The 25,000-nt window shown below is 36.7% G+C and overlaps 2 protein-coding genes across 8 annotated transcripts in view; both read left to right on the top strand.

Annotated features, from left to right (window-relative positions):
* Positions 1-2,092, top strand: part of LOC137977865 (guanine nucleotide-binding protein subunit beta-like protein 1) — a 22,089-nt gene extending 19,997 nt beyond the window's left edge. For 4 of the 6 annotated variants that reach the window (XM_068825223.1, XM_068825225.1, XM_068825221.1 and 1 more), the window contains exon 2: positions 458-1,820. In XM_068825223.1, the coding sequence (XP_068681324.1) occupies positions 498-1,748 (1,251 nt within the window). In that variant the 5' untranslated portion in view covers positions 458-497 and the 3' untranslated portion in view covers positions 1,749-1,820. Of the gene's footprint in view, positions 1-457 lie in introns of all 6 variants that reach the window. The other 2 variants (XM_068825228.1, XM_068825222.1) reach the window with 2 other exon arrangements.
* A 2,547-nt stretch (positions 2,093-4,639) lies between these two features.
* LOC137974798 (small G protein signaling modulator 1-like) overlaps positions 4,640-25,000 on the top strand; it is a 31,605-nt gene continuing 11,244 nt past the window's right edge. Inside the window, exons 1-12 of one of the 2 annotated variants that reach the window (XM_068821779.1) lie at positions 4,640-5,095; positions 7,793-7,836; positions 8,058-8,133; positions 9,678-9,857; positions 12,613-12,787; positions 13,637-13,704; positions 20,753-21,039; positions 21,670-21,850; positions 22,011-22,304; positions 23,517-23,655; positions 24,188-24,252; positions 24,698-24,846. In XM_068821779.1, the coding sequence (XP_068677880.1) occupies positions 4,993-5,095; positions 7,793-7,836; positions 8,058-8,133; positions 9,678-9,857; positions 12,613-12,787; positions 13,637-13,704; positions 20,753-21,039; positions 21,670-21,850; positions 22,011-22,304; positions 23,517-23,655; positions 24,188-24,252; positions 24,698-24,846 (1,761 nt within the window). In that variant the 5' untranslated portion in view covers positions 4,640-4,992. Of the gene's footprint in view, positions 5,096-7,653; positions 7,697-7,792; positions 7,837-8,057; positions 8,134-9,677; positions 9,858-12,612; positions 12,788-13,636; positions 13,705-20,752; positions 21,040-21,669; positions 21,851-22,010; positions 22,305-23,516; positions 23,656-24,187; positions 24,253-24,697; positions 24,847-25,000 lie in introns of those variants that run through there. The other variant, XM_068821780.1, reaches the window with a different exon arrangement.

Here is a 25,000-nt window from a genome sequence, read left to right on the forward strand (position 1 = left end):
GCTTTTGACGGCGCATCATTTAAGCAAATCGAAGCAAAAATTACGTAAAAATCAATTGAAGAATCTATTCGCTGGTGAAGACCTTGTTCAACCATAAGGTGTTGTTTTAGAAAATGACCATTCTTTAGGGCGTATTCGAAGACCTCTGTTTCCGTTTTTTTAATACCCGAAAACAGTTTGTGGGAAAGAAAGCGGAATCATTGTGAACTTGAGGAAAATGACGAACAGTGCAATGATGAATGCTGTTGTTTTGCAAGAGGGCGGAGAAAATTAAACCGCAAACAGCGAATTTAATTCATTTGTGGTTGAAAGGTTTGCTTACTTGTCCTGAAGTTTACTGTGATTGGTCAATACAAAATCAACCTTTTTGTAAATGTTCTAGATTTAGATCTGCGTAAAGCTAAGCACAGAGTTTTCTTAGGTAAAATTATCAAATATCATTTTGCTGTTTCATTAGGAGGACTACAAGAAGGAAAGGAAAATCAGTTGAAGAGAAGATGGTCAGAAAAAGAAAACTGAAGTATTTATTTGCCCTGCTTTTAACACTTGCTTTCGTCTCGCTTGGATTTCTCATCAGCTACACAGAGAGATCTCATCCAAACTGTGTCAAAATTGTACAGAACACATTTCACGCCTCAAGAGATGTACTTTCTGATGTCTCAGAAACAGCTCAGCCTCTGAAGTCTTCAAGTGGACGCAATAGATCCCAGTATAATTTAACAAATGCATCGTTGCATTCAACGAGCAAACGCCTGGTTTTGTTAATCGTGGCTCATGGCAGATCCGGTTCGACTTTCCTGGCTGATATTTTTAATCAACATCCGCGAGTATTTTACATTTTTGAGCCTTTACATGTCTTGAATGCTAGGTTACTCAAGCCGGGTGTTTATGATATCCATGCCTTCGATTTACTTCACCGTATTTTTCAGTGTGATTTCAGCAACATAACGCAACATTCTGGACTATTTTATCGTTTTAAAAGTAGGGCAATGAGCTCTCCTCCGTTTTGCAAATACAATCCAGGGGACCCAAGCTGGGATTTTAAACACTGCTCACCTGTTAAACGAGAAGATCTTGAGTATTCATGCAAAATGCAACATGATACGATTGTCTATAAATTGCTTTTAGAGAGAATACCGGGTCAGTCTATCGCCAACATATTTCAAGTATGCGAGAAGGCTGGACTTGCGTGCAATGTGATTCACCTGATCCGGGATATAAGACCAGTTATGATGTCCTCCAAGATGGTGTCGTTTTTTAAAGAGGTGAATCAGAAATCGAAACCGTCGCTGCGACAGTACGTTTATTCTCGTTGTGAAATGACGGAGAAAAATCTCCATATAGTGAAAACGCTTCAGCCAACTTTTCGGAAGAGGTATGCGATCGTTCGTTATGAAGATCTGGCAAAACAGCCCTTGACTCTTCTACAATATTTGTACGACTTTGCAGGACTTGAGGTGTTGGATAGTATAAAACTGTGGCTTAGGAACGTAACTAATCCAAGTGAGACAAAATTGAAAGAGCAAGCGAATAATCCTGTGTCCGTTGTAAGAGATTCTGTAAAAACACTAAATAAATGGCGGATTGGGGCAGATAGTTGCGAAGTAAATGTCATTGAGAGGTACTGCCGAGATGTGATGGAATTTCTGGGTTATGTACAAACTCGAGGATCAGATGCACTGCTTCGAAATCTAACAACTCCTCTGTTTAGAGATACATATCCACTTCAAGAATGGAATACAGGATAATTTTTTTATTTTTTGGGGGGAGGGGTGGTTGGGCGGAGGGTGTAAAGTGCATGTTGCAGATTGCTTGTCATTCTTTTTATTGGGGGGGGAGGGGGGGAGGGGTTGGGGAAGCAGACTGAAATACATCAAGGTTTCTGAGGATAGTGAGGAGAATTTAGGGAAATTAAAAAGAAAACAGCAAAATATGTTGTTATTGTCTTAAATCCACTGGGTAACTCATGAGTTTGGGCGCGCATGCGGAATCTTTAAAAAAGAAGCCCAATTTAATGAACTTTATTATCCAGGCCTCGGCTGTTCAAAAAGGCGGATAACTTTATCCATTGGGTAAGTGGCTATCAAGAGTATAAAATATACTTCACAGTAAACGTTGGCCAAGGTTTTCTTACACACGTTTTCACCAGATGTCCTTAGAGTGTGCATCTTCACAGTTACGAGGGCAAATATTAATCTGAAATCTTTGTACAGAATGAAACTGACGGTTAGTTAGCTTATCCACTGGATAAAGTTATCAGGTCTTTGAGCAACTGGGATCAGCTGTATTAGTATTATCAAGAGAAAATGAGGGGACAGAGAGGGAGGCTCAGGGCGTTGGCCGGGATATGTCATGTCCACGAAAGTTATTTTTAGACGAGCGGAACTCTGTCTTCTGAGACGTCCGCATGCAGACGTTAAGTCCACTTCGCCCGCCATTACATGAAATCTTTGCTTTTCTTTCAAACATCAGACCGAGGTTGACTTGTATGCGGACGTCTCGGAAGACAGACGTCCGCTAGAACAAAGACTTCCGCTCGTCTAAAAATAACTTTCGTGGACATGACATATCCCAAGGGCTGGACCGGGAGCCTCCCTCTCTGTCCCCTCATTTTCTCTTGGTATTATCCATTGGATAGCGTTATCCGTTCTTGCGTCGACCGTTTTGGCCTTCTTATACACCTTTTGAACAACTGGGGCCAGAGAGATTTTAGCATCGTGTAATCGTTAGGTTGAAATTTTGGTTTTCCTAAAAGTGCTTGAAACTTGGTTGATTTTAGGGCGCTTTTCTTTCCTTTTGTGCGAACTGGCCGGTTAGACCCGTCGGTTTGCAACGAAAATGCAACAATTGGAATGAATGCTTGCATGATAATCGCTCGCATTCTTCTGGAGGCCTAAACCATCCTCAAAGTATATTAATTTGAAGGCGTTGTAGAGCTAGGCCGGTCTGGCTGGTCAGTTTTGTCAAATGGAAAGCGGCTTTAGTTTCTTTTCTTGCCTGGTAGCCACCAGTCTCTCCCGCAGCCCTTTTTAGTGTCGTCATGTAACGCTCCTCCTCACTAAGGGAAAGGAATGTTGTTCGAATGTGCGCAGCTGTTTGTGGGGAGGAGAGTTGCGTGACGACACCATAAATAGGGAGCTTAAGCACGCGCGTTTTTGAGACGGGGACGGCAACCGGAATTGAACTGTTTTCTCTTTTAACTTGTCTTTACACAACCATATTTACATTGCCAAGTATGTTTTCTGCATTAGAGATGACGCGCGTGCTTAAGCTCCCTATTTAATGACTGCGGAGGAGACTACGTAGCCACCTGATATCAAGTAACAGACTTTTCATGCCGGGTTTTATCAAGCAGCACCAGTCTTCTGTGTGCCGTTTCACGTTAACGCAACATTAGAGACGGATTTATCATCGCGTTAACGTGAAACGGGAAACGGGAAACGAAAGGTTGCTCGGTGGTTGTCATAATACCATGAAAATTCTGTCATTCTAACTGATTTCCGGTTTTTCAGAAGTTACTTGATACCTGTCACTAACCGGCCAAAAAGTGTGCCGATGTCAATGAAGTTTCTTCCGTTTTTGGCAAAACGCAATTGTTATTTCGACGTTCGACCTTTACCGTGAACATGCCGATCGAAATGCTAAATCTCTCTAATATTAATTCCCAGTCTCTCCAGGGTCGTTTGCCCGTCGGCATTCCGGTGGAGAAAGACCTCTCCCTCCGCTCCCTACCTTCGTCGTCGTCGTCGTCCTCCTCCCCGTTGTATATTTGTTTGCCACGGTTAACGCGGACTTCTCCCGTAACTTAGTTTTCGATCATGTGGTGTTCGGTTAGGCAGTTTGGGTTAATTACTATGAAACTGCTTGTTTTTTTTCTGGAATTATTCTCGCGTTAGAGGTCAAAATGGTAGAAAACAATTCGCAAATGGAAAACAGGAATGTCAAGCAGGTGTTTTGAGTTTTGAAATTTCAGAATAGGCAAAAAAGTGCATTCCGATCATGATTTTATACGGAGCCCTGAGTTTTTTTCTTGGGGGGAAGTGGAACATGAGGTCAGTACGATTGAGATTTGAGAGGGAAAAAGCCCCAAATAAAAAATAGGAGAAATGGTTTTTTTAAGGAAGAGTACAATTTGAACTCGGGAACGGATGGATAGAGTGATTCAACTCTAGGAAGTGAGATCGGTACCTCCCTTCTTCAGTCTTCTTTCTGCGTTGATGGCTCTTTGTCCCAAATTCCATTCTTGAACAAATCAAACTGATATGAGGGCAAAGGAAACTCGTTTCGGTAATACATTATGCATCGCTAAAGCTTTCCTTATTGGAAACTGCATGGAGTCTATATATCCAAAGTACTTAATGCCAATGTATCATACTGACTTCTGCGAAAACTCGTAAGATGGTGAAAGGTATAAAAAACTAGGCCATGTTTAATTGATTTCGATTGAAAGTCGAAAAACTTTGCTGGTACCAGAATCCAATGATATTTTCTCTTAGTTTTCACTGAAAACGCCATGAATTATTCAAAGCCCAAAACAAAGTTTTAAACCAATATGATTAAATATATTTTTCGGAACTTTTATCTCTCTCTTAGTCGCTCATGCAAAGAGTGCCCCAGTAACAAAATATAATCACACGTTTGAGTGATATATAACTTCAAGGGGTGAATTTACCGAATGGAAAGTGTGGCACAATTGGAAAACAGGAGTTTAATTAATGGGACTTCAGACTCACAAGCGAAGCGCTTTCAAAGATCTCGTCACACAGCTGCTGTTACCGGCATTGAGCTCTGTATAAGAATGTTTTCTTGTTACTCCATCGAAAGATGGCGCAAAGTGAAGCCGTGAACCTAAAGATTCCAGTTTTCTGATGCACCGGTGAATCATTGGATTACCTCAATATTTTAGCGCGCACTAGTTCGCACTGATAACACGACTCTCGCTAGTAGCTTTCGATCGTCGTTTGGTAGTTCCGATCTCTCTCTTCTTGCACTATGAACACTCTGTTATTCCAGTTAATTGAACCCAGAAAAGTACCATGGAATGTAACAAGAAGAAATGACAATCAAATGGAAAGGGAAACCACCGAGGAAGCAGGTATGGCTGTATTAAATAATAAACAAAAATTGGGGCATTGGCTTGGTTTCTTTGCTACCATCGAATGGCTTAGTATACCTAATGCTCCTATCTGGGGTAGGGACAGCGTGTCCTTGACTTCTGGGAAAGGTTGTCGTTTTTGAAGAGGACGTTGAACTGCCTGAGGCCTCACATAGTGACGAAAAGAGCCCCCTAAGTGGCCCTAACCCTAAGCATTTTTTCTTTTCAAGAGCGACCGCTTGGTTACGCGACACATGCAGTGTCTTTTTGTCAAGACCTCAAAACTGGTTGCATCTGAATCGGGAAACCGAACCACGCATCTTTTATCCATTTAGTCTAAAACTCGAATGCGATACGAAAAGAATTCCTGATCTTTAACGTAAAGTAATTTGTCAGGTCCACTAAAAAAATCAGCATTGCGTGTTCCAGTTTCATCGATCTGATTTTAAAGGAACTTTTTTTGCAAGACGGTCAAATTTTCAGATACTTTCAGTTGATGCGGTGGTTCCACTGAGACATTTTGTAATAGTACTGTAATTCGTTCTGATGGCGCTTGCACAGTTCCATTTCTTAACCACCTTCTCCGGTCCATTCAAAACGTCGAATCTTCATTCACTGCCCTTCCCAAGCCGTAATCATTGATTAACGTTTGCTTCAAGGCATATTACAGATATATCATGCAGATAAGGAAATTCGCACACAGTGTCGGTACCGACACGAGTAGAATGAACTCAGTGGAGTCTTAAAAACGCCAGGGGTTTAGCCTGTAGAAAAGAACAGGAGCGATTAATATGTTAAACAGTCCATCCGATGGTATTTTTATTAACTCATGAATGCCAAGACCTAACAAAAGTGCTTATCATTGAATTTAAACCATTAAAAAGTTACTTAAAATATCACAGGAACTCAGTGATTGACGGAAAGGAAGATCTAGTCAATTAGTGTAGTATTCATATCTGACGTCAACTGTGTCTGAAGAAATTTAATCAAAATAGTAACCATTGAGGAATTGGCAAAGAAATAAATATATTCAATCATCAGTCTAAACCCTGAGGGTGCTATAGTGTTTAAATTGAATTTAAATCAAGCAGTTTCGGCACGAAAATTGGTCTCTCGCTCATCGGCCAGTTATTTTATTCAGTCAACTCCCTTCTGCATGCTGACTTATTTTGATTTTCGATTTATGAAAGAAATAATGATTTTGATGTAGTGTACTTCTTTATGTAAATTTATCTATTGCGAAACCAAGAAATTATACCTTGGCCATTATGATAATATGAAACATTCTTTCCCACCCGTTTGTTTTATATTCAGCGACGTTTTCAGCATAAAGTAATAGAGCCTTTGTCGCTTATGTTTGTGTTGCCCGCGTTTTCTTTATGGTTTTGCTTTTTAAGCCACCGAAGCGTGAAGTTATTCCCATATGTTAAAATACACCAGGGAACAAAGCCTCGAAAAGCCATTACAGTATGAAAATAAACTGGCTTTGTTCCTTGAGGTTTTATTTTTGTGGAATTTGAATAACTTTACGCATCGACGGTCTTACAGGTTTTTTTAATGAATGAATATTGTTTCGATAAATTTATTTCTGTATGACATTTTAAAATTCAGTTACGATCTCTTGTTATTTTGAATATGCCACCTTGCATAAAGCAACTGAAGCTATCAGTAAACCAAGTCTGGCCATAGAACTGTGATCTGGCGAGTCTTTTGTCCAGTCTTTTACCAGGATAAATAAAGTTATTATTATTATTATTATTATTATTATTATTATTTTACTCATAGTTGATAGTAAACAAGCATTCGATCAGTCCAAAATCCCTCGTAACTCCTGTTAGAAGCACTCTCGATTTATTTTTTCAGCCGAAGTACGTCGGTGTTATAGAAAAAAAAGATTTTATAAAAGAAATAATTTGTCCTTCGCGCGATGTCTCGTTGTTAGTCTATACATTTTTAAAATTATGAAACAATCAAATTCAGTAGAACACACCAGTAGATGGAGCCAAAGTCAGCGGCTTAAATAGCTTTTGGCCGGCAGAAAACCGAAAATAATTGTTATTTAATATTATTTATAACCCCGACAAGTTGTCCGAAGAGCTGACAAAGACAGTTTCATTTCCGAGCTTACGATTGTGTTTGTTCTGACCGAAATTTAGATTCACGCACTTCAAACAAGGGTAATATACCATGTCTACTTTCATTTTTAACGGGGGTTCGTTAATTTTTTCGTAAAACGATATTTTATTGAAACTGCGTCGTGTCATTTCTAGGTGTAATTTATTTCAAAATCATCGTACGTGTTGAATGCTAAACTTTTTATCAGTCTCTGAATCAGTGTAAACTTATGACAGATGTTCGAGTAGGAAAACTGTTCGTCAAACAAAATAAACACTGTCAAACCAAATATAGACGATGGGAATTCGAGGAACATTATTTTCGCTGCCCTCCAATAGGAAGTCTACGATAATCTTATGGAGGTCAAACACGTTAAAAATGGAAAAATAGTATTCGGCAAGTCTTGAGCCCTGATTGGTCGAGACTGATTGAATATTCATCTTTTGGTCGAGCTTGTCCGGAAGACCAAGATGGCTCCCTTGAAGGGTAAAAATATGACGAGAACTCGTATTTTTCGCAGGTTTAAAGCTGTTTCTATAAAGTGTGCAACTTAACACCCGCTCTACTTTTATTGGCTTTCAGATGAGGACTTGCGAAAGAAACTGCTGGAAAATGTCAAGAAAGAGGTGGGTATAATATTTTCCCGTCGCTGCAAGATTGAACACCAATCGAGACTTGATCGCCGTTGATATTTTCACCTGGTTTGTTGCGCCTTTGCTGAACTTTAATAATTTTTAATTTTTTGTTTAAACGAAGATTTTCGAACAGCAATGCAGCCATGCTTCTCCGATGATCATAATTTGAACATTCGCAGAGTTTGTACCATATTGTGTTGTTTGGTCTCCAGGTCAAACAGCTCATGGAAGAGGCTGTCACGAAGAAGTTCATTCACGCAGACAGCTCGAGTATAACCTCCCTTTGTGGTAAGAAATACTATAGTGTTTTCCAGGATTGTCTTTTGTTTTTGTCGTGATTTTTGAGGTTAATTTGGACGCGATGGAAGATTTTTGGGAGCTATGTTTTTGATTGGGTATTTTTGTCAAATATTTGCATCGCAGTCAAGCATATTATTTGCAAATTTTACATTGGTGAAAAAACAAGGCAGCTTAGCGCGAACAATTTTTTCTTATTTCTGAAAATTGCCGTCTCTTCTCTTTCTTTTTCCCTTTAGGGGTTCTCGTTTTATTTTGACAGTCATTTTGAAAAGTAGCGTGCCAAACGCAAGGAAGTGACAAATTTATTTTTTAAAATCATTTATTGTGATCGCAGCGACCGCGGAGCAGAACTCTTTTTACTGCTAATTTCAGTATACAGATCCCACAAAGTAGATCTTATTGAGCAAGGGTTGTGTTCGTGTTGTTGTCAAGGGTTGTCTTGTAGATTTAACGTAAAGTAACAAACAAATTACAATAAAATTAAAAAACGATTCGCTCGCCGTCTACGGAATTCAAATAATTTCACCTGATATGAATATATTACTCTAATTCAGTATTTTAAAATTTACATATTTAATTCTCATGTTGACTGCCATTTTTGAGTTAATTGTAAAGTTGTTTCAAGTGGTCACATTTTGTTGTAACTTGATACCTAATAATAATAATAATAATAATAATAATAATAATAATAATAATAATAATGTTATTATTATTATTATTATTATTTTGAGCTAAAAATATTTATACAATTTCTTGTATCAATGCAAGAGTCCTATAGTATATTAAAATTTGTGCCAGTTGTCAGACATTAATATAGCATTAATTTTTTTTCTAAGCTCTTTTTGAGTTTAGTATGATATAATAAAATTTTATTTCTTTGCTGAAAGAGGTAACACTAAGTCATGCATCCATGCATGCATGCTCCTTTAACTGCCCATTTGAAAAGAACACTTATCCAGAGAATTAAACTTTCAAATTATGGTGACATCAATGGCAATTAGATAAGAATTAAGTACATTGTATTTTTCATAAGATAATGTTACAGCCATATTATTGGAAACATGAGTTCAACTTATTGTGCAGGGCAAACAAATTTTGGAATTCTCTCTTCGTCTTAATTCAATCAAGCCAGCAATAATATCGTTCAATATGTCGGGAGGGAGATCCAAGAAGTTGGATGATCCTAGAATTTCACATGAAACAGTTTTGTTTCATTTACATGCTGAAAGTTGCATTTACATTTCTTACAAATTTTTTGAAAGTCATACAGGAAAATAGTGTTCGTCATTACATGTATCTAGTATCCATCGTTATAACACCCACTTCTCAACCTCTGAACATTTTTATGCTCAGAAGTCTCTTTTGTAACTGTGTATTTGGGTCAAAGTTTGGAATGGGACACCTATAAAAGCTTTCAAGATTTCACTAAGAACTAAAGGATGTTTTGCATCCTTTAAAATGAAGACTCTTATATTGGTCTGGATACGTGTATGATACTTGATGAAATTAATATTGTTTTATCATTTTATCAGGTGCAGTTGAAGCAGGCATTGCTCATGGGTTAAAGAAAAGAGCTGCTGGTCTTCTCCCAGCTCAGGACACCCAGTCTGTGCTGTTGAAACTTGCCAAATTATCAGAACCTGCTGCTGAACTTGTTAGAAAGCTCTCTGGAGATGAGGAGGCTAGCAAGGATGACAAGTTTTCATTGCCAGGTAAAGCAGTGCTAGTTGATTTGACAGTTTAATTAATGACAAAGGGCATATCAAATGTATGTTACATAAACTTGTAAAACCGTTTGTACCACTCAGGGTAGTGCTGCAGAGTGGTCCTTATCTCTTTAACTTATTCTTTAATGACTTGGAAATAGAAGGGCGCGAAGATATAACATATTACTTAAATATGCAGATGATTCCACAATTCTGGTCTCCATCTCTAGAGATTTGCCAGATAAATCCAAAATTGCCTTGTCCAAGTTCATGGAGTGGACAAATGCAAATCACATGCATTGTAACACCAGTAAATGCAAAGAATTAATCTTTCGAAAGAGAGGTGTTCTGGATCACTACCCACTGTTATTGAATGTCACGCAGTATAGTAGTATCTTTATTTTGGAACTCACTATCCAAGATAACTTTGCATTTCAAGGCAAAGCTCAATGAATCCGATGAGTGTCTATTTAAGGGCCCACAGACGGATCTATCGCGCGTTGCTAAGGAAGTGAAATGTTACTTCCGGTAACTGACGTCATCATATCATGACCTGACAAGAAAACCCACTCACAAGCTAAAGTCACCGCACAAACTGTTGTTTCCATCGAAAGGTTTTTCCTCGCCCTTCCCCGCGCTCGTTCTCAGATCAACTGCGCATGCGTAAGCGAACTGACTTCCGGTTTGAGAAAAAAGCTTAATTTCCGGCGGTTTTAAATTGAATTCAATTTTTTTTTACATGACACGTTTCATCCCCAAATACAGAATATAGCTAAGCATTGATTTTTTAAAATCATCTTTTTTGAAAAAGTTATGGGTATTTCAGTATCGTTTATGTCTCTAAAAAGAACATTTTTCAAAATAAAAAGAAAACCATGCTTGGCTGGATGCAAAAACGAATACAAATTATCAAACCATCGATTAAATACCCAAATTGTGTAGCACGGAGACAAATTTAGAGTTTTCTTTTATTGGTCACGTGACCATGGACGTGGTATGATGACGTCATATTTAGGGTCGTTGGGTTACAAAAGTTGTAAACTGACCAAAACAATGCCAAATTCTCTCAAATTACTTAATCATTACATCCTTAGCAACGCACCCCAAAAAATACGTCAGTGGGCCCTTAACGTGAAATTTAACGTGGAATTCCCTCGTCAGGCAGTGAATTTTTCTAACCGTCACGCTTTTCGCTACTCGAGGACTATTACCAATAGTCCTCTAGTAGCGTAGCCAATTTAAATGCAGGATTTGCATTAGTCCACTAGTTGGGTGATACTAATTATTATTAGAACCTTGCACAACGAAGGACATACACAAAGTGAAATACCATAGATCACCTATTTAATGCAATTGTGCTTCCTAAAATATTGTATGGTCTTTCAGTCTATTCAGCTAGTTTTTCTTTTCTTAACGTTGTTCAAAGTTTTTGAATAGGTGTTATAAGAGGTGCTATATATCGGTTTCTTATAACATTTTAGAGCTTGTAGAAAAATGTGATTGCCATCTTTTTAAAAATTTAAGCACAGAGACCATTGTCTGAATAGCTTACTCCCTCGGTATGGAGAATCGTCTGCTCTCCTTAGGAATAGATTTAGTTGAAAGGCCCACCTTCAACCGACAGGCATTGTGTGCTGCAGAATTTTCATATATGAAAATTCTGCCAAAGCTGAAATTCATCCAATTAGATCGCTACGATAAGCAATGCAAATTTCCATAACAAAAACAAACGGTCAAAAAGCTTGTTGGTTGAAGATGGGCCTTTAAGACCCAATATTAAAATTAAATACAGAATGTTTCAAAAATAGCTTTTTTAATAGATTAGATTTTAAGTATAACTTAGCTAAATATAATTTTATATAATTTTTAGATTTTTAGAACTAGATAATTGTCTATATTCTTTTCTTTTTATTTGTATTTTTGCACATTTAGATATTATTAATTTATTGCACAACATCCGATATGTATTTTTATCTGATGAATAAAGACTATTTACTCATTGCTGAATCTTGCAAGCAACTATTTCAAAAAGCCAAGAAGATGTATTTTTTTTTTCATATTTTGACATCAAAATCTTTGTGCCAGTTGAACCTTGCTTCCACTTGCTTTCCACTTGACTTCAACTACTTTCCTTTCCTGCTCATCTGATTACCTCAGATATAAATAAATAAATAAGTTAGAAATCCTCCTTGCATGGGCCAGGCATAAATCAATGGAAAAAAACTCGGCCCGTAACTTACAGTACAAACCTTAAACTCAGTTGGTAAGAGGTATTTATTTAAACACAGGTGTTTTGAACCTGTTACAGTCCTAGCGTCCAATGGACAACTAATTAAATATACCATGGTAAATAATTAACTATAAAACAAATCAAATTACTTAACTGTACAATATTAATAAACACAACCACAATAAGTAATTATAAGGAGAAACATTAAATTAAACTCACTTAAAATTTTCCCTAATTTATTCAATAAAAGCATTTAAGTAGTTGGGCAGGACGTATTTCATCAGTGAGACTGTGCCAAGGCTTGGGTGCCTGGAATCTGAAGGATTTCAGACTGTAGTCTGTATAGTGAACTCTCGTTATGTTTAATTGTTACAGTTATAGTTCCTCTATTAAGGTTCTTTGTGTTGACACGTTCCTTCAGTAATCCACTAAATAAATGTAATAATTATTAGGTTATGTATTAAATAATTATTGCACTTAAACGGAATCCTAAAATCTCACTAATGTCACTCACTATGTTATGTTTTGCAGAGAGCCCCATTCTTAAAATGAAGTTAAACTTTACTGCCTCACTAAACAGTAGTGTCAACAGAAAAATTAATGGCTATAACATCAGTGGGCATTGTGGCAAGTTTTTGTGGATTAGAATTGCTTTGTTAGAAAAACTTCTAAGCAAGATTGTGGAGGATCTTCATACCAATGCTAGGTACGTATCAACGACAGGAGTGTGTTTTTCCAATTTGAACCCCAAGTTTTTGTGTGTGTGGGGTGTGTGGTATTAGTTAATCTAGAGTTAAGGAACTCTTTAAAGTTTTTGTTAAATTACGTGTCCTGACAGGCGCACAAGATTACATGGTAATTAGGGCCTCACAATGCATGCCATTGCAAAACTTCTTTTTGCATTAAATTTAAAGGGGAATTTGGAATAGGACAAAATAGTAGACAAAAGAAAAAACAAAAGAAAAAAAGTATTATATCAGTGATTACAGCCCTTAATAATATCATTAAAGGCATGTATGTCTGACTCAGCTTGCACCCTGTCAAAGTTCACTTTTTCCAAATTGCATTTTTTTTGTCAAATTTAATAGAGTCCTGAGTAAATAGATCCTATTAAACCTTTGCAAACAACTGGGATACATATGTGAAACTATATATTAATTAACAGCAGATGGTGTTAATGTGCCTGAATAGAAGAATGAGGTATCTTTTTGCTTAGTAACTAGACGTCGTGGAGCCTGAGACCAATGGGGAATTTTGTCGGAGAAGAACCTAGACAAGCCACCTGGATAACCTGGGGCTCTTTTTGATCAATGAGGGCAGAGACCAAGTCGCTCTGTGACTTAATTTTTTGGGTATGACTTGCCACACTTTAGACTGAAGTAGTATACCATCACTGCTTAAAATTTTGTCATGATTTGGTGCAAACTAAAAACCAAAGAGACATTAAATGTCTTAAACTTTTTATAACTACAGCATGCAAAATAATAATAATTATTATATTAATCTTTCAATTTATAAAAAGTAACAGTTTTGTATTTATATATTCATTTTGCAGCCAATTCTATGAGCCTGAAGCACTCTTGCGTGACCCTGCTGATGGAAGAATATTCATTGAACTCTTAGGTGAGTGCTGGTAGATACTATTAAAATTTATAATGATGGCGTTCTCGAGGAACAAGAGAACGCATCCTAATTTGGTTTCGCAGGCGCGAGAAATCAAGATTTTTTGTGGACTGCAAATTGGCCGCCCCTCTAGGTTTTTGCAGGGGCTGTGGGCCTCGTTTTCGTGTCCATCTGTCACGTCATTCTTGCTCTCTTTTGTGGCTTCCTTTGTTGTTTTCGACTTTTTGGGGTTTTCTTTGAAGCTAACTGGTTTTTAACTCTGATTGCATTCGACAAAAAAGACAATTCAGTCCCAATGCAGCCTGGAGTGAGAGGTTTTGGTTGGGCGAAAACAAATTACATCATCCCAAAGCATGTGTATACAAGACGATTTCTTCGCGATCGCTCGTTTCTAGAAGTTTTTCTTCTGGACCGAGCGTGACCTGTTTGGTCAGGATGTGAGATGACGTGCTTTTAGTTCTGCTTTTGTTACGTAGTTGGGAAAAAAACATTATTTTATTCTGTTTACGAACACAACTTTGAATCGCCTTGGCTTTGGGATGTTAACCGTACGCGTGGGAACAGCCATATTTCATTGGCTATAGTTTAATTACATTTGTTGACTTTAATATAATATATAGTTGCAGTGGCCACAAATAGTTCAGTCTGTTTCCACCCTCGGGGGTGTGTAGCGCCGAGTTGGCTATAATCATCTCATATCCAACAAGTGTGAGTGGAATAATTGTTTTATCAAAAACACCCCCAAAATATAGAAAACTAGACTACAATAAAAATAAAAAGGCCCAAAAAATCATGCATATGCTTGCCGTGTTTGTAGATCATGGTATAATGGCTCATTACCCATGATGCCTTAACCCTTCGTAAGAGTAAATTGTGTTCACAAAGGGCCTATGCTCGAAACGTCAGCTCAAATCTTTCTTGCCGTTGTTGATCGATGACCAATGATTCCATCATTCATATTTCATCAGGGGTCAGTTACAGTACCGCTCAGAATTAACCTAACAGGGAACGCTGAACGGAACGCGTTACATATTCATTCAATTTCCGTTCTCTTATCCGTTCTATATCCGTTCTATACCCGTTCCGAATCCGTTCCAGCTCTGTTCTCTTGTGGTTCCATTGGACGCGTTCCATGTAACGCATTTACAAGAAAAAGAACGCGTTCCTTTGAACGCGTTCACAAAAACCGGTAACATTCACTGCGAGATGAAGTTGTAACTTCAAGTCAAACAGTTAGTCTTTTCCTAAAACGAAGTTTTTGCGCTAGAGATATTAATAAAAACAGTTAAATTATTGCAGTGATCAATAAGATTTCTTTTTCAATTGTGCAAAAATATAATATTTGATTGTATACAAAAAGTGAGCAAAACAAGGACAAAAGATGACTTGCGGATAAATTTGGCCTTGGGCACGGTATTGGTTGTCAAACGCTTACCGACAATACGTACCCAAAGTTTATCTGTTATTTCTTTGTTACAAAGTATTTATCTGGAATAATACCGAAAACAAAAGCTTGTCTATTATGTCTGCTGTTTATTTTGATACTTTCCTTGTGTTGATTTTGCTTTGTTAGCGCACAGCACAAAGACAAAGTTGGTGGAATCCGGAAATTTTTCGTTGGACGTGTTACATTTTGATCCGAAATATCGCACTTTTAATTTCGTTTCTATAGTTTGGCCATATTGAGAAAAAGAAAATATTTACACTAACATCTCAATCCCGTTCACTGCAGCTGTTTTTCTCGCTGATTTGAAGTGCAGGTTTTTTTGTTTTGTTCTTAATTGAAAACAGAAAGATATTTTGAAACTTTCTCTTTACCAGCTAAATGCACATGAAATGTACTTTCCATCTCCGTTTTCAGATTATTACAGTTTCCCAATTGTAGTCTTAAAATCAAGCGTTTAATTTAGCGGCCTAATGAACACCAATCCCTTTTTTAACCGGGCCGGGTGTCAAGCGACACGCGCCTAATGCTAACAAATGTGGACTTCACAAAGTACACGTAAATCTCGCTAAGCGGGGACGTTCTCTAGAACGCGTTCCTGCAGATGAGAACGTGTTCTAGAGAACAGGTTAAAGAGAACTTGTTTGTTCCATATCCGTTCTGCCCCCGTTCCATGTCCGTTCTGTTGCTGCTTCATTTCTCGTTCAAGTTTCGTTCTGATCGCGTTCGGGAACGCGCTCCATGTTAGGTTAATTCTGAGCGGTACTGTAAGACCAGATTGAACCTGTTTTGAAAATTAATGGGAAAAGTTATGTATTTTTTAGTAATTTCCAGTTTTAATTATTTCGTTTAATTAAAATCTGAACACAACTTGTTTTGATATGAAGTCATTTTTCAATGATCATTATTTTGTTAAACTGGAATCCTTATTACGCTGGCTCCAATGTCTCAAATCCTGTGCAGGATATCTCCAACGAAAGTTAGCATTTAGCAGTAGTTTATCTTTAAAGGTTAATACCTGGTACGTCAAAAACAATGACAGTGGTGATTGAAGGTTTTACCAATGTTCAGAAAGATATATTGCAGTCCTTTTCATTGAAAACCTTTGACGGTGTGTATGGTAAAGATTGGAATAAATGGCACAATCCTAAGGTCTTATAAAGACATGATTTTATTTTTTCGTTCAGTAGGCTTTGATATCCTAATATCAAGTTGACTTTTGTACTCTCCTGTATTGGTTGATAATTCTAGGGAAAATAGTTTTGGCTGAAAATGGTAACAAACTGGTGAGATGGAATTATAATTTTTAACCAAACTCTGTCAATAATTATTATTTTAATAGATTATAGATTTGATGACTAAGCAACATGATTTTACTCACATATAAAATTGCCCTGAGGGCTCTGAGGTTCAAGGTTATCTGTTTCCAAAAGTATTTTGAATATTGTCATGTTCTTACATATAGCACATAAATTATGTTGTCCCCATTGAGTACTTATAATAACGTAAAATGAATGTCATTGTCATAGTAATGTCATAATACTTTTAGAGGTTAGGCAAATATATAATGCGTACGATATAACTACCTGGATTAACTTAATCCAGGTAGTTATATCGTACGCATTATATATTTGCCTAACCTCTAAAAGTATTATGACATTACTATGACAATGACATTCATTTTACGTTATTATAAGTACTCAATGGGGACAACATAATTTATGTGCTATATGTAAGAACATGACAATATTCAAAATACTTTTGGAAACAGATAACCTTGAACCTCAGAGCCCTCAGGGCAATTTTATATGTGAGTAAAATCATGTTGCTTAGTCATCAAATCTATAATCTATTAAAATAATAATTATTGACAGAGTTTGGTTAAAAATTATAATTCCATCTCACCAGTTTGTTACCATTTTCAGCCAAAACTATTTTCCCTAGAATTATCAACCAATACAGGAGAGTACAAAAGTCAACTTGATATTAGGATATCAATTTAATTCTCCTGGTGACATTAAAATGGATCATTTTTCTAATATTCTCAGTGGTGAGATACTGTGATCTAAATAGCACCTTAGAAAATCAGTGGAAATAATTCCGAAAAATTATCAAATGAAAGTCAAACTTTAAATGAAATGATATTGACAGTTTGTCACACAAGTTATTATACAGTTGTGTGATTAACATGATTGTGTTTGCAGTTTAAAGGTATATTAAAGGAGGTTTAAGTCTTATTTAAAGGAGATAAGTCTTATTTAAAGGAGATAGGTCTTATAATTGGAATTTCCAAAAATTTATCAAATTAAAGTCAAACTTTCAATTAAATGACATTGACTGTTTGTCACCCAAGTTATTATACAGTTGTATGATTAACATTGTGTTTGCGGTTCTGAGGTAGCTATTGTGTTCTGAATTAGGATTTCACACAGGTTGATCAAAAAAATGCCTTGGATTCAAGATATATCCCTTTCCACTTTTATAGTTTGAAATTTATCGTCCCTGTAATAACTTGATTAAAAAGATTAGGGCTCAGTACTGTCAGCTTCATCTTTCTACTAGAAAATAGTTCTTTTTTATATCTCTACACAAAAGCAAATGAATGTCACATCCCATAGATGTTCAGTTGCCAGTGTACAACTATAGGTTAATGGGTTGATCACTTACAAAGCTATATAAATTATTATGTTTTGTGAGGAAACTGCAGGATCTTTACACTGGCAACCAACCCTCACCTACAGGGAGCTGTGACTCGGGCAATTTTTGCAACTTCTGAAAATATGCATGATATTAATCTTTAATTTTACTCAGCCCATGGAAGCAATTACCTAATGGTAAACCATGTATAGCAACTAGTATCTAGTGACCGTCTTGATTAATGATGAATGTTATGACTAATGAGTTCATTGGAATTATCCCCTTATCCCCTTATTAAAGTCTTTTTTAACATGCTTGTCGGCAATGTTCAAGTTAGGTTTAGTGATATTATGCATAATTATTATTTCTTTTTTAGGCTTTGGTTGTTTATCTTGTTACAAGTTTAGCTTTATTATTGTTAAATTTCTGTGTGGAGTTATTTTGCTGTCCATGTGTCACATGACAGTTTAATAGCCCGTTTCTGTATGTCTCAGTTTCAAAGTGAGTCCTGGTGCACAACCATTCAAATGGAAGTGAGTTGCGTATTCTTATGCAAATCAAACTCATTTCCCTTGCAATAGTTGAGCACCAAGACTCACTTCGAAACCGAGACAAACAGCAACTCAGAAATGGCCCATTGTAAGATAAGGTTTTGTGTTTTAGGGTTTTAATCTTGTACATTTTCTTCTTTCATCGTTTTGTGTAAAAAAAAAATATATATATATCAGCCTTGTTTAACCCTTTATTCCTGAACCAGCCCCTAGTTATGTGTGAAATTGTCTGGCGTCAGACAGAAAAAAAATCTTTTGTGTCACTAAACACAAGGGAATGGTTTAAAAACAGTGATTCAGAACATAGTAAATTTGTCATTTCCAGCAAGTAATCGGGAAAACACCATGTATTGTTACTTTCTTTGGAAGTGATTACTAATGAGCGCCCAATTCTGGGTCAAGCAAAACAAATTAATATAGAACGGCCAACAGTAAATGAAGGCTCATTAGTAACACACTATCAAGAACAAACTGATGTTTATAAATTATTATAAGGTACTATACTCATAAAATGCACAGTCAGAGTAGTTATGGGGGAACAGGTCAGATGTGGAAATGGGATTGGCAAGTGATTTAGAATGTTGTTATTTCCAGCAAGTAATCGACAAAACACCATGTATTGTTACTTTCTAAGTGATTACTAACAAGCACCAAATTCTTGGTCAAACACAAAGTAATTAATGTACAGTCAACAGGCCCGACTACACCCTATCAAGAACAAACTACTGGTTACTCGTAAATGCACAGCCAGAGTACAGGTAGTTAATTATTGTAGGGGAACAGGTCCGTTGGGGAAATGGGATTGTCACCAAGAAGAAAACCATGTGATTTCGACTTCTTTGTAATAGCACCAAGACTTAAAAGCAAGGTGTAAGAGCCCTTTTTTTTTGCATCTTCTGTTTTTCTGCCAGATGAGTACAAAACAACATTCATTGATACTGAAGGCAGTGTGGCCCAGTGGGTAGGGCGCTTGCCTTAAGATCCGGAGATCCTGGATTCAAGACCGGTTCTGACCACTCATTGAATATTTGGGTTCGCAGCTTCTCAGCTGCACTTGTGAATAGCCAACTGGTTTGTGTCTGGCCAGCTAGGATTCTTAACAGTAACTGTTGTTGTTGTTGTTGTTGTGTTCTGTCATTTCATTGATTGTGTTTCACTGGCCTTGAAAAGCCCCAATGGGGAGTGGTCAGTTTACTAGTATGTAATCGTATTACAATGTATGTATCAAATTTTCTGAAATTTAAATGATTTTTTGCATTATTATGTATTGCGTTGTATTGTATTTCATCCTTGCATTATACTAAAAAACTAGCAAAAAGATTTATTACTTACATAGTAAAAGCAGGACATGTATTCTTGTATAACTGAGATTCTAAAAGAAGTCATTTTATGCTTATTATTTTGCAGTAATTAAGGGAGTTTTAAACTTCTTTAAAATTAAGTTTAATCACCATGCATGAGAAATAATGATATTACTTTAATATGCTTTATTTCAGCAAACATCAATAAAATATTTACTTAAGAATTTTGTTGAAATGGGAAGAATCAGCACACAGCACCATTTTAGGAGGAAACTCCGATCTACCTATATACCTACTAAAAAAATATGTACAAAAATTCAAAGAGTTAAAATGTAGAAACCTTCAACTTAAAATCTTCCACAGATGATGCTCCTCTAATATCAGGAGGGAGACTATTCCATTCCCCAACTATTCTCTTCATAAAACTAAATTTAAATAAATTAGTCCTAGAAAGACTGGTTAAAAGGTTTGGAGTATCCATACTTCTCGATGCATATCCCCTGTCAACATCCCTCGAGAACCGAACCCTAGAATCAAGGGTCAGGCGAACATGATTATTAACCACCTTATAAAAAAAAAACAACATCTGCCATAAATCTCCTATCCTCTAAAGATAACAAACGAAGATTACGAAGCCTAACCAAATATTCGTTGTCGCTTTTAAGAATAAATTTTGTTGCCCTTCTTTGAATTGACTCTATACGACTAATGTTACCCTTTGTATAAGGATTCCACACCTGAGAGGCATATTCAACCCTAGGCCTCACAAGACTACAATACAGAGTCTTAAGAGTTGTGACATCATTAACATCCCGACATGTTCTTTTCATAAGGCCTAAAATACTATTTGCCTTAGCTGTAATATTGGCAATGTGGAAATTCTAAGAGAGAACATCACTAGTTAACAAACCCAGGTCTCTGTGCAAGGATACTGAATTGAGCTTAGCCCCATTTATATGATAATCAAAGGTAAAAGGGGACTTCTTTTTGGTAATTCTCATAACCTTGCATTTGCTAGCATATGTATGTATGTATTGCTAGCATATGTATGAATTAAAACATTAGTTGTTACAGAAAAGCGTATACGTAGTGATGTTTCAATTGCTTTTTTGCAGATGGTCCATGTGCTCTTGATTTCTCAAAGATGAAGACTCCTGATAGTTATTGGACTGATCCCACTGCAGATGAATTAGTTCAAAGACACAGAATTCACAGTGGGTTGTTTCAACAGATGCCTGGAATGCCAACGTCAACTTCTAGGCCACAACTCGGAGCTAGGATGTCATCTTATGAGGAAAACTTAGCCGTGGCTCCATCATTAGCCAGAGAACACATAGAGTCGCTTCATCAGAACTCCCATGCTGCACTTTTGTATGGCAAAAATAATGTCTACCTTGAACCGGTAAAGTGATCAAATAGAGATCCTGCTGCAATCTTGTATCATTCATTTCTCTTATATTTACAAATTAGTAATAGTAGTTGAACTGAGTGGAATACAATTCAGGGAGTAATTGTGTGAGTGATTTTAAAATTGCGCGGGACTGATTTGAAATTACGAGCACAATTACTCCCCCAATTGTATGACATGAGATTGCGTTACTAATTTATCATAACTAAATGTATTACAAAATAATATTCGAGGATAAAAAGTCTTTGAATACCTTATTGTGTGAAAAAGTTAAAATTATATTCAATGTGTTTTGCAAACAGTAGGAAAACAGCAAGAAAGACCCAGTGCATATGTGATTGATGCGCAAATGGTGTCCTGTGTCCAATAATTACAGGTATCCAATTTGGAGTTGTTCAAATTGGATACCTGTAATTGGACACGTGATCACGTGCCGATTACGCGACAAATAGAACCAATGAGATTCTGGAATTTTGTAATTATAGTTACGATTAATTGATTTAGTTATTTACAGACCTATCATCTACCCTTGGTTCCCCGCAGCTATTTTGTAAGATCTTTTTCAAGATATTTTTCAAAGTGGAATAACAAATTGAAAGAATGTTTTTGAACTCTTGTTCACAGCATGAAGAACACCCCATTGCAGGTTACTTGTCATTACACAAGAGTAATGATAGTTTGCTCCTAAAGTGGACGCCAAATAAGTTGATGAGTGGATCATGTGAAAGAGAAAAGAGTCAATTTTGGGACTACGCCCTTACAGTCAACTTACATGATGTTGTCTATATCCACTGTCATCAGCATGGTGAGCTCACACCTCAATGTTTTGTTTCATAACCTTTTTATAGTGAAGTTGGGCTTAAAATAATTAAATCACTTTATGAACCCCATCATAATTTCCACAACCCCTTTGAGCTTCAAAATTGGAATCATGTAAGTTAAAAGCAGGTTGTCATTATTTCCAGGTGTTTATGGTGTGGTTATACTCATTGGACAAGATGGTGTCCAGCGTCCACCAATTCGTTTCCCAACAACAGGCTCTCTGCTGTCATTCTTAAACTGCCTTGAGAATGGACTTCATCCACATGGGGAGCTTGACCCACCCCTATTTAATCCACGCTCCAAAGGACTTGGTCTGCCAAGACTCAAAAAGACCCCTTCAGGGGACAACCTGCGGCTAAATGTGTTGTCAAAGGGAGAAAACACAAACCAGGATTATGTGTTTAGATTGGTGTCTGGAACAAAGTCAGAGGACTTGGGTATAATTTTTTTCTTAATTCTTTATTATAAATTGTTGAAGTTCCTAGTAAGTTCTGCTTAATTTACAGCGATTAACGATAATTTAAACAATAATCATTATTCACTGAAGGTGAGATGAATAATTGTTTTTATAATTACATACTTAGGTGATTATTTGAAAGATATCCATTTTCTTTAAAAGAATACGTTTCTTCGTCTGTTTCCTGTACAAAACAGCTTGCGGCCATTTAGGAAAAAAAAAAAACAAAATATATACCGATAGGTAATTATTGTGTAGTGATCACCTCAAGTACAAGCAATCAGCGCAGAGAATTTTCAATAAACCCCTATGTAATTATGCAAATGCAGTTTATTGTGATGTAGGAAAAATTGCTGTTCGGAAGTCCTCGGTGTAAATCACGGGCAAACGGTAAAACTCTGAATAAATCTTTTATTCTGGAAAGAAAAACAACTCCAAAAAAGCAAGCAAGAAAGCCTTCAAAACAAGCTTGCGCCACCACGCTTTGTGTGATTGGCCAAAAGTCCACACAGGAAATGATGTGTTCATCACACCACTCAAAGTTCATTCCTTCAAAAATGTCAAAAAAGGCCTCAAGGGCGTTAAAGGGAACAAGGCGCATAACCAAAAGCTCTTATAATCCTTCTCAACAATAACTGATTGAAGGCAATAATTATTACTATTGCCTTCATTCAAAGTGTCACTGACCTCAAAATACATGCAGTAATAGACCCACGGTATGACTGGTTTTGCTAATATAAGTGAAATTATCCCAAGGGATGAATACTGTGAAGTCAGTTGCTGTGTCATTTTATGGAGAAAGGTTGACTGTCAATTTGACTACCTGACATAATTTTCTGCAGGAATGAAGCTTTTATTAAAGAATAATTCTTCAAATAAAATTGATACAATTTTTACACATTTGTTGATTAGGGTTTAATAAATTATATTTGTTGAACTTACCCTTTAAACATTAGTGAATCATAAGGTCATTAAGTTTCTTGGTAAAAAGTTTGTATTCTGGCCTGCCTGAAATTTAATGATCAAATTAATTTACTAATATTAAGTAACTAAATTAAAAAAAAATTAAGGTTGGTCGCACTCAAAGAATGCAATGCTTCTCAGTCTGATGTTTTTTTTTAGCTTTTCTTTTGTATTATGTTACTATATATAAACATGTATTTGATCCAAAATGTGTTATGTTTTATTTTAGTGAGTAAAGAAATGGATCGATTTTCTTCCCAAAAATCTTTCAAGAAGCCTACTGGTTTGCCATGGAAACGACAAGACTTCAGTGCACGAGTGCAGTCCAGTTTTAAAAGAAACCAGAAACAGTCTTCTCCACGCACTATGTGAGTTTGTTTTTTAGCTAATCCTTGTAAAAATATTATTTAATACAAGGGTGGGATAAGGCACATCATCTGGGAAACTGGGATAGCCCTCCCCTATTGATTAGCATCCCAAGCTTGTCTGAACCACTTTGTCCCATATCCAGGCATTAGATAATATGTTGTGCACAGGTTCAAAATGTTTCCTGGTTCCAAAACTTTTCAAACAGTTCAATTTTGATTTTCCTTTGTTTGAGATTATGCTAATTATTTATTAGACAAGGAAAAATCAAAATTGAACCACAACACAACATCTACATACATGACATCCCTCCTCCATCATTTTTCTGTGACATGAAGTATAGGGGGAGTTGCTGGCACCTTGGGTTGATGACCCCATGTTCTGGCAATTAAGGTTCATTCTTTGCTCTTAAACTTGCATCATATGTCCTTGAATTTAGCATGTTTATCCTCTTGTCGACTTATATATAAACATGACACGTGAAACATAACATTCAGAAATACAAGTTGTAGTGTGAATGTTTGGTTTTCTCAGGGAATGTCTAAGCACTGCCTGTGAAACCATGAGAAGACAGATGACTCTTCGAGCTTTCAATGGATGTGAGTTGATGGCTGACAGTTTATAACTCATTTACTTAATTTTGAACTAGTTATTCAGTTATCAAATCCAGGTTTCTGGGAAAAAAAAGTAGATGTCATAAAATTACTTTTTTCAAATTTGACGATGACAAACTTACAATTAACTATAATTATGGTGGTAAATAGTGAATTGGACCCATATGAAAGATTTTCTGGTTTTTTTTTGGTTTGTTTCCTGGCAATGGCAAAAGACAGGTAAAAAGTCAGGTATGTGTCAAAGGTTGGGTTCGAACCTGAAAATCTGTTTTTTCAGTTCTTCCAGTACTGGTTGTCAAGAAATTAAACGACAGAAACACTTTTTCCCGCATGGTTTTTCAATTTTCTCTCTCGTCCAAACTGAACCACTTTCCTGGTACAGTGACCCAGGATAGGTTTGTGCGATAAAACAGCAATTCAATGTCAACAGGGTTATCTTATGTGCGACATCTGAAGACTGTGCGAACACACCTATTATGGCTTGTCCGTCATAATAAGGTCGCTTCAGAAGAGAATGGAGTGGATTACTCTCAAGGCCTAACGGAACAAGTCTGGAGGGGAATGTACCACAAAGGACAGGTCAGCTTTCACACATACTCAAACTTTAACTTGCAAACAGGGATTGATAATAGACTTCTTCAGCTTGTACATTTTGTTTTCCCGTTTAAATTTTCAGACCACGTGATGTTACTCCAGAGAACAGTTTCTTTCCGATGTCGTCGCAAGCACGTGC

The sequence above is a fragment of the Montipora foliosa genome, chromosome 11 (genome assembly GCF_036669935.1).
Source record: "Montipora foliosa isolate CH-2021 chromosome 11, ASM3666993v2, whole genome shotgun sequence".
Taxonomy (NCBI): domain Eukaryota; kingdom Metazoa; phylum Cnidaria; class Anthozoa; order Scleractinia; family Acroporidae; genus Montipora; species Montipora foliosa.